An 8,789-nucleotide genomic window follows, 5' to 3' on the forward strand; every position below is an offset into this window, starting at 1 on the left:
TACAGTCTGAACAAATATGAAATAAACATTTTTTTAAGTAAAAGTTACATACTGCTGTTTTAATGCTCTTCATGAAGCGAAGTCTTTAGCATTCCTTCCAGAGTGACCACAGATGGCATTTCTATATGTTACACTTTACTCTTGTCCTGTTATACTGTTTAAATAAGTAAAAGCTTAAGAATGTCAGAAAACCACAATTTTCTATTTACTCAGTCAGTGTTTAGTACAGCTAGCACAAAATAATGTTTTATTATTATTTTATATTCAGAATACAAACAATGTTGCCCTTCATCAACCGTCAGCCCTGTTGATACAACAGAAAACTCAACCCTTTAAGAAAATTGCCACTTACAAATTAGTCATCAGTCAATCGATAAGCTCAATCAGCTTTAGATGAACTCAGTGATCAACAGCTTGCATCGCTGGCCATGAGTGTATCAACTGTGTGAACTCACTCCAGGTCTCCTGGAAGCAGATGACGTTAACGCCACACATGGCGGCTACCTCCACGATTTCCCCGACGCGGCTGTGCATGGCGCCGACCTGCGAGCAGCAGGAGAGGATTTCATGTGTGTCATCCAGCATATTCCACACCTGATCACTGAAAAACGGATCGTCCAGCCGTGGCTGTGTCTGAATCTGAAACGTGTGGTGCTGACCTGGTCCAGGATCGGGGCGTCGGTGGGCAGGACGATGCGGTGCTGAACCAGGCCCACTCGGACTCTTCTGGGCGGCCTCAGCTGCTCCTGCGCCGCGTCAAACTTGTAGCCTTTCAGCTCAAACTGGCGCTCGGCTGCAGCTTCCACAGCGCAGGACGGGAGAGTCAACTTCCTGTGAAAACATCAGATTCCTGCCTGAGCCCAGCAGAGAAGCACGGTGGCGGCAGCATCATGCTGCACAGAAAGGCTCTTGAGTTGGAATGGTTGATTGGAACATTAACCCAGGCTAAAGGAAAGGAGTTTCTTTGACGAAAATGTCACTTGAGCTCAGAGAAAAATGCTCTCCCTCTTGGCATCACAGAAATCTGACACGACTTGATGCCAGAAAAAACTTTGAAAAGACAAAGCTGGTCAGAAACACGTCCTAATTATTCTGATGGAGCTTGGTTGGATCTGCCAAGAAAACTGGGAAATTATACTTTCAAAGATGTCCAGTTGACAATAATGGAGCATGAAGGTGTATACGCACGCACGCACTCACACACACACACACACACACACACAGAAATCCCAATGACACTGTAGCTTATCCTGACTCAGCAGATAGAAATACCATTAAAGCAACACAAACAAGAGGTCTCACTTTGACATAAATTGCATTTTGGTGCATTTTTGGTTAAAACGTCTGTTTATACCTATTAGTGGGTAGAGGAGCCAGAAATTGTACTTGGCTCAGATTAACGTTATTTCAAGTAATATTACTCAAAATGATGGTGGACTAAAAACTACTTTTTAAAAAAGTTACTTTAGTAAATGTAACTAGCCGCCTCTGTTATGCTTCTGTCCTGTTGGTAGGAGAGGTACTAAATAACTAGCAGGGAGATTTTGTTAAAACAATTATTATGCTATGAAACTCACTGTGAAATTATGCAGCTTCAACAAAAGAGTTTTTGCACGTTTTTACCAGCGGTGCCAACAAATGAGTTCATATCATTCGCCTACTTGTGATTTAATATTATTTGAACGTTTTGAGTCTTCATTCTCCCTTTGTGTGTTGTTTTGCAGCTCTGAGGGGCCTGACCAAAGTCCGGCCTGCAGAATAATAATTTACCAGCAACAAGCGGAAAGTTAAAATCACAGCTCTATTAGCAACATGAACAGAAATGCAATAAACGAAGAACTCACGGTGTTTCTCTCCCGAACAGGATACGTTTCACTTCCGCCAGCTCGGCCTCCGGAAGGTGGGACTCCAGAGATTTCTCCAGCGACTCAAACTCACATGCGGACATTTTTGCGACTTCTTTGCGCTTGCACCTCCTCGGCAGCGCCTTGTGTCCTCCGGTTACTGTCTCTGTTTGCTCGTGTTTCACTCGTTGTGCAGCTTATCTGTGTTTCCGCGGCTGCAGCCTCTGACTGAGGGCAGCCGCCCGCAGCTGGTCATTGACCGGAGAACTGGAGGCGCAGGCAGGGGCGTCTCTAGAAGGTTTTGGAAAGGGGTGGCAGGATGGGGGCCACTGATAATCTTTGGGTGGCTCAGCCAAAAATAAAAGCTAGAATATTTGGATGTTTATTTACATTTGTTGCTATGATTAAACGGTTTATTTTTGTCTTTTTTTTGGTTTGGTTGTTTTTTTTACTGCTTTAAAATAATAGTCTGAAAATTCATGTTCTTCAAATTGTGTTTAGCAGCATGTTGACAATAAATAATAATAATAAATCACCATATTCTTTCCCAAAACCTATATTATGGGCAATATTCTTTGTTTCCTCAATGTGCAAAGCTGGTACAGACATATTGAAAATGATTTAAAGCTGCAGTGAGGGAAAAATGAGACGACCAGAAAATGTTCCTCCCATTTCACAGTCCTGCTCTACTTGCTGCTGGTCAGTCACATTACTCCGTATGGATGACAGTGAGATTCACTGGACCTTAGTCTCTTATTGTCATGACACGACAACAAGGAGGACGCACCAACCTGGGGTCAGGCGTTCATTTGAACAGCAGCAGAAATTAAAATGTATGCATAAATTGAGAAACTTTCATATATGACAGTGATTGGACAGTGTGAGATGTGCTGAGTTTTGGAAAATCTAATAGTGGCTGTAACATAGAGTGCATCTTGAAAGCAAAATAGACAATAGACTTTGGTTGGTGTTAATATAAACTTCTTTCATCATCTAAATCGGTACATTACATGTTGGTTGACAGAGCCGATTACTGACAGTGGAAACGTTTCTTTAACCTGTTGGCTTTGATTAATAACATGATGTAAGAGAAGGTGGTTCAGTTTTTGATGTGAAAACCAACATTACAAGCTAAGGAACAATAAGGCATTCATTAAATAGTCAATGAAATGATAAATATTTAAGATTTCTTATTCTTGACAGTTGAGGAGATGTTTTTACTCCTTTGTGTCCGCTCTCTTCTGACCTTCCTCTCTGTCTCCTTGTTGGGATTTGATAGTTTCTTCAGCAGTTCTGCAATAAATAAATAAAAACAGGCGTCACAAAATGATTTGGCCAGCAGGGGGACCTAATGAGCCACTAGTAGTTTTCATCACCTGTAAACTCAGGGTGGCTCTTGGTGTTGTTCAGGAGAGAGACATATCTGCAACCCCCCAATTCTTCATTTCCTTCTAGGAACAAAATGAAACCATAAACACCCATCGCAGTGAGCTGCTGCCCTTCTGCACCACGTGACTTCAAAAACAAACATCGGGGCAGCAACATGTGCAGTATTTCATTTTAGGATGAAACCTCTAATCCTAATTGTTTGTGTTCTCGATCTAATACTCATGGAATCTGATAGGTCTGCTCAGACTTGATCCAGCTTTGAGAAAGCTTTGCAGGTCTGAGCAGTTGTTCCTTTGAGGATGTGCTGATGGACGGAGCAGGCGAGGCGGACTCACGGCAGACCCGCAGGAGGACGTAGAGCCGCCTGGCTGCCAGCACGCTGCTGGCCGGGGCCCCGCTCCGCTGCAGCGGCTCCAGGTTCATCACGCGGCCCCCGCTGTCCATCAGCTCCACGCGCTCTGCGGAAGGAAGGTTCGGCTGAGGACCGTCCGAAAATGTTTCAGATATTAAGTTCAGGTTACCGAAATGTACGACTGTCAGGTACATTTCTGAGGTTTATGCATCACCCGTAGTGATGCTGTAACTCCTCTTGATAGCCTGAAATGTCTTATCAACTGTCTGTTGGGGGGAAAAACACTTTTCATGGCTTCTTTATTCTTGTCCCCCTTCGGTTTTTTGTGGCTGTTTTTGTTTGTTTTCTGTCCCTGAGAGCTTTCTGCCTCTCCATCTGTAGCTCTCTGTCATATACAATGCTGTATTACCATTGTAATGAGAAACAAAAAGGAAAGTTTTGCAAAAAGAAAAGAAAATCTGAAATTTTGAGACTAATCTCCGAAATTTTCTTGAAAAAATATAGAATTTTTGATTTTCAAAAGTCAACATTTCTTTACTTTTCAAACTCAGAAATTTCCTTTCTTTCAAGAAAATTTCTGAAATTATACTGTTTTTTTGTTTGTTTTGTTTTTTCAGGAAATGTCCGACTTTTCAAACTCAGAAATGTCCAGATTTTTTCTAGAAAATGTCTGCGATCCACCGCTCAGATGGAAGAATCTGTCAACAGGTCAGCTACTGTTAGTTGCATTTCAAAGTCCAGACACAAATCTCCTTGAAAACTTGTGTCAAGACTTAGAAATTGATGTTTGCAGACGCTCTCCACCCAAGCTTCCTGAGTTTCTGCTGTTTTGCATTCAGTCTCCAGCAGTGCTGGTATAGACAAACCCCACAGACCCGAAGCTGTAACTGCAGTAAGATAAGATTCTATTGACCCAGGGAGCCGAACACAAATTTTCTAATATGTATAATTTTTCTTTATCATTTAACAAGTGTTAAATGTTTACACATTTACACATTAGTCCCAGCAGTATGCACTGAAGTTTTTGGCTGTAACATGAGAAAATAGAAAAAGCCCAAAGAGTACAAAAACTACTGCATGAATGAAAATGAAAGTGAAAAACAGAAGTTTATTTGGTTAAATGTTCATGTTAAATAGTTAAATTTAGAGCCATGACTGACCCGTTCAGTTACCTTTGAAGTCCAAACCACACCTTTCCTTCAGGTGATGAATGAAGTTGACCAGCTTACAGTTTAGGTTTAACATTTCCATCCTGTCGTCTGCCAAGATAAGCTCCTTCGTCAAACCACTTACAGCAGAAATCAACAATGCCTCAAAATGAGTGCAGGGAATGTTCTGACCTCCAAACAGGACAGTGACAAACATCCTCCAGCGCCGACTGTGTTTCGGCTCCACAGCTCCAACTCAACCAAGAGCTGAAATGTAACACAGAGTCCAGGACGTTTGGAGAAACAGACACCAAATCCTCACATAAAACCCTTCCCTCTTGTGGTGTGTACTTTTTGTTTCCTAAGAACTCAGTGCTAAATTGAACGAATGTGCCAGCTGACCACACACACGCACACACTTCTTTGAATTCACCTCTTCTTTTCCTTCACAAAGCTCCAGTCTTGTGAATGAGGAGACAAAGACCTGCTGATGCTCGTGTCCATGGAGTCTCTACAAACAGAGAGTCTGGCTCTCTGTGTCTCACCGATGTTTACTGGACAGTGATGCCAAGACTGTGGGAAAAAATGGACTTTATAGTTTCACTGCTCATGCTGGGTAAAGAGTCCATACAGCATTACAACAGTCCTAAACTACAGCGTGTCTGGTGTAGATCACTTCCAGTTCTGAGGAACCAAACCTTTCTCCTGACCTGAGATGATCCTAAGATGGGCGGCCCAGCAGAGGCTATGCCTCCTCGTCTGCTCTGCCGTGATTCAGTCAGTTCTGTGTTTGTCCAGTCTGGTTTGGTTCATCTATAAAATATTTCAGGACCAGACTGCAATGACCAATCAGGTGTGCAGAGCGGATATCTTTCCCTTTCCTTCTTCCAGAACTTGTCTAGGGTCAAGAAAAGGTCACCTAACAAAAAGAAAGAACCACTAACCTGTTTCTTTTGTATTCCTGTATGCAAGGCTAATGTATTAATAAGTTTAATATTGACAACGTGGCGTTCTGATGCAAACTGTCAGATGATCCAGCTGAGGAGATTCTGCAGGTCAGCAGCAGAGCATGACGTCTCAAAGGACTTGATGAATGACTTATAGAAGAAAAAAGTCCTAAAGATCCCGGAGAAGCTTTCAAAAAGAAGTGGGAACCTGAACCCACGGGGGAGATGTGATAAAAGCTGGGAAAATAAAGAAGTCCAGAGATAGTTGGAGGCCACAACTAACCGTTTCCCAGCATAGACAAGCGAAGAGCTCTGACTCAGTTTGTTGGGCTTCCAAATCTGATATGAAACATGTTCCAGATAAAAGGCAGGAAAGCCTGGAGCTGCACTGAATAATGCGTGGGATCACTTTGGGGCCATTGTAGCGTTTAGTTACTCTTTTGTCAGAGCTTCTATTTAAAGGCAGGACTTTCATGCAAACCTACACTAGAACGATATAACAGTGGTTCTTCTGGAACAAACTCATCACAAACTGTTTGTTCAAGTTGCAAGACACTGAGAGTGTAAAACATTCGAAATACAATCGTTTATAATGATAAATTACTTTTTTTTATTTTACATCTGAATAAATTTTTACAACACGTCAAAGCCTCATTGAGCAAACATTAACATCAGTTTCCATTTCAGCATTGCATTATCCCATTTCCCCCCCTTTGGCTTTAAAAAACAAAAATAAGGAGAAGGATACCAGTCTGAACTGTTGGAAACCCTGAGGAGCAAAATAAAACTGGACGTCTGTGACTCAGTGACAAATGTTGGCATTAATGAAGGGAAAAATACAGAAAAGGTGAAATTCATGTGTAGCCCTATATATTCTTATTTCGGAAGTTTTGAAAAGCGATATTTTCCACAGATGGCTCGAGAAAGTTTAACAGCCAAGGTTGGGTCAGGTAGATAATACGAGACAAAGTGCATTTTCAACAACCACGACTTATTTGTAAAGTAAATACAAAAGCGCTTGCTGGTCTCGTCTGCTAAAACGAACAGTTTCTGACTGCGAGAGGACCTTGAGGTTGAAGATGGATGTGTCAGCTGCTTCATCGATTTAAATCATTGCCCTCTGTGTCAGAGGCGAAGAGGCAGTTTGAGCGCTCCAGACCACAAGCGGTGCTTTATAGACTCTTCTCTCCGGCTTACATAAAAAAAGTCAGTGTGTTTAATTTATCTCTGTGACATTTATTGCCTGTTATCCGTTATCACCGCTCCCATCTCCTCTCCAATCCCCGGAGGACATTTGATCGCTCGGCTCCTGAATTAGTTCCCCCTCATCCTTCCTGTGTATTTGTCAGGACACTCTTTGTGGCTCGCAAAAGCAATTCTTCCTGCTCTGGTTGGCGAAGAGCGGCGAGACCTGCGTTGAGGCAACGTCCCGTTTGCCTCTATCCTCCAGACTTTCTGCTCCCGCGTGGCCATGCTCTCGTTCCTCAAAGCCCAGACGGCGGGCCAGCGGGATTTCAGTTTGCCTGAGGGCTTGCAGTGCACACGTCCCAGCTTGAGGACAATTGGAGATGATGACTGACAGAGGAGGGTGAGAGACCGCCACCAGGCCACCCCCTACAGGAGAGATGCTAGTGGGGCGGCTGCTGGAGTCTTCACAGCTGCTGCTCTTGCTGAGCTCGGTGAAGAGGTCCAACTTGAGGCCGTTGGCTTTGAGTCTGATGGAGTCCGTGATGGTGGTGTGTGTGGAGTTGCGCTCACTGCCACTGCTGTCAAGCACTGGATGCCAGCCCAGGATGTGGCGCCGGATGATCTTTCGGAAGGTCCGCCTGAACTCTCGGATGCGGTAAGCGTAGATGAAGGGGTTGATGACGGAGTTGGCGTGGGAAAGGATGATGGCCACGTACATGATCCAAACGGGAGGGCGCGGGCACTCGGGGCAGAACAGGGTGAAGCAGTTGATGATGTGCAGAGGCAGCCAGCAGACGGCAAACAACCCAACAATGATGGCCAGAGACTTGGCGGCCTGGACCTCCTTCTGCAGAGTGGAGCGCGACTTTTCTCCGCGAAAGGCCTCCACTTCAATCAGTTTGAGCTGGTGGCGAGCTGCCATGAAGATGCACAGGTAGATGGCTAGCATCAGCAGGAGGGGGATTAGTACACAAGCAAAGAAGTTGAAGTAAACCATGTACTCCATGTTCACTACCGCCTCAAACAGGCACTTCATCTGGCCGGGTTGGCAGGTCACGTTGTCGCTGTTGTTGGTCTCGGTACTGTTGGACACCTTGTGCCAGCCCATCATGGGGGTGAGACCAATGATGATTGACAGAGCCCAGCAAAAGGCGATGGTGCCTCGAGCCCGCTGGCTTGTCACCAAGCTGTTGTACCTGCAGAAAGAGAAAATGCAAACATTAAGCATAAGATCTGACTGTCTGGTCCTATGATGTCAACCAGCAGCGTGACAAGATCTCATGGCAGGACACGATGCACTGCTAAAAATTAGTGATACATTTTTAAGATATTTAGTCTTTTATGCGGTTGGATTGTAGCCAGATTGTAAGTACAGCTTCAAAATGCAAACAAAAGAGATTAAAATAGATTTGGCACCAAACGGTGACGGAAACATCTGAAGACCATCTGTCATTTTCATAGATCACAATTCACACACCAGACTTGGTGCAGACATGCAAACGTTTTCAACTTTTAACTCAATCAAAAAAAAAAGATTCCCATGAGAACGTCTAAGCATCGTTTCCGAACTGCACACCTTAGTCCAGTGGTTTCCAAACTATTTCTGGGCCCCCTATGGCTTACAAATAGCTGTCTGGTTGAACGATGTGTGTGAGCGAAGGGGGTGGATTCTTAGAGACTCCCTGTTATACTCAGCCCCGGCTCCAGACGAACAAGGGGGGGAATCAACTTTTTTGGGGGCAAAATGAGTCGTAGCTGAACACAGACAACAACACCAGTAGCCTACAAGCTACTTGTTAACAAGCTTAAGGTGCTGTATTGATATTAGCTAGCTAGTCATCTTTTAGCTAACTTTACCTGCATCCAACAGCTTTACTCAACAGTCGGTTAGTTTGGAGGGAAAAACTGTGAAAAGTTCTTT

At 43.9% G+C, this 8,789-nt stretch overlaps 3 protein-coding genes across 5 annotated transcripts in view; all 3 read right to left on the reverse strand.

The window, feature by feature from the left end:
- Positions 1–2,115, reverse strand: part of upb1 (ureidopropionase, beta) — a 6,664-nt gene extending 4,549 nt beyond the window's left edge. The window contains exons 1-3 of the mRNA XM_007572835.2: positions 1,845–2,115; positions 660–831; positions 456–543 (exon numbers count right to left, since the gene is read on the reverse strand). Of these exons, the coding sequence (XP_007572897.1) occupies positions 456–543; positions 660–831; positions 1,845–1,948 (364 nt within the window). The 5' untranslated portion in view covers positions 1,949–2,115. The remainder of the gene's footprint in view (positions 1–455; positions 544–659; positions 832–1,844) is intronic.
- On the reverse strand, positions 2,047–5,454 carry c8h22orf15 (chromosome 8 C22orf15 homolog). 2 transcript variants are annotated; one of them, XM_016661061.1, is made up of 5 exons: positions 4,926–5,454; positions 4,758–4,844; positions 3,569–3,691; positions 3,221–3,292; positions 2,047–3,137 (listed from the first exon to the last, which is right to left on the reverse strand). In XM_016661061.1, the coding sequence occupies exons 1-5, from the start codon at positions 4,948–4,950 to the stop codon at positions 3,025–3,027; spliced, it is 420 nt and encodes a 139-aa protein (XP_016516547.1). In that variant the 5' UTR covers positions 4,951–5,454; the 3' UTR covers positions 2,047–3,024. The 2 variants fall into 2 exon arrangements, with proteins under 2 accessions (XP_016516547.1, XP_016516546.1); XM_016661060.1 differs by having other exon boundaries at positions 3,221–3,295; positions 4,926–5,445.
- Positions 5,455–6,136: 682 nt separating this feature from the next.
- The window catches only part of adora2aa (adenosine A2a receptor a), a 16,011-nt gene continuing 13,358 nt past the window's right edge, over positions 6,137–8,789 (reverse strand). For both annotated transcript variants that reach the window (XM_016661062.1, XM_007572837.2), the window contains exon 3: positions 6,137–8,064. In XM_016661062.1, coding sequence (XP_016516548.1) covers positions 7,026–8,064 — 1,039 coding nt within the window. In that variant the 3' untranslated portion in view covers positions 6,137–7,025. The remainder of the gene's footprint in view (positions 8,065–8,789) is intronic.

This window comes from Poecilia formosa, unplaced genomic scaffold, assembly GCF_000485575.1.
Source record: "Poecilia formosa unplaced genomic scaffold, Poecilia_formosa-5.1.2 Scaffold309, whole genome shotgun sequence".
Taxonomy (NCBI): Eukaryota; Metazoa; Chordata; class Actinopteri; order Cyprinodontiformes; family Poeciliidae; genus Poecilia; species Poecilia formosa.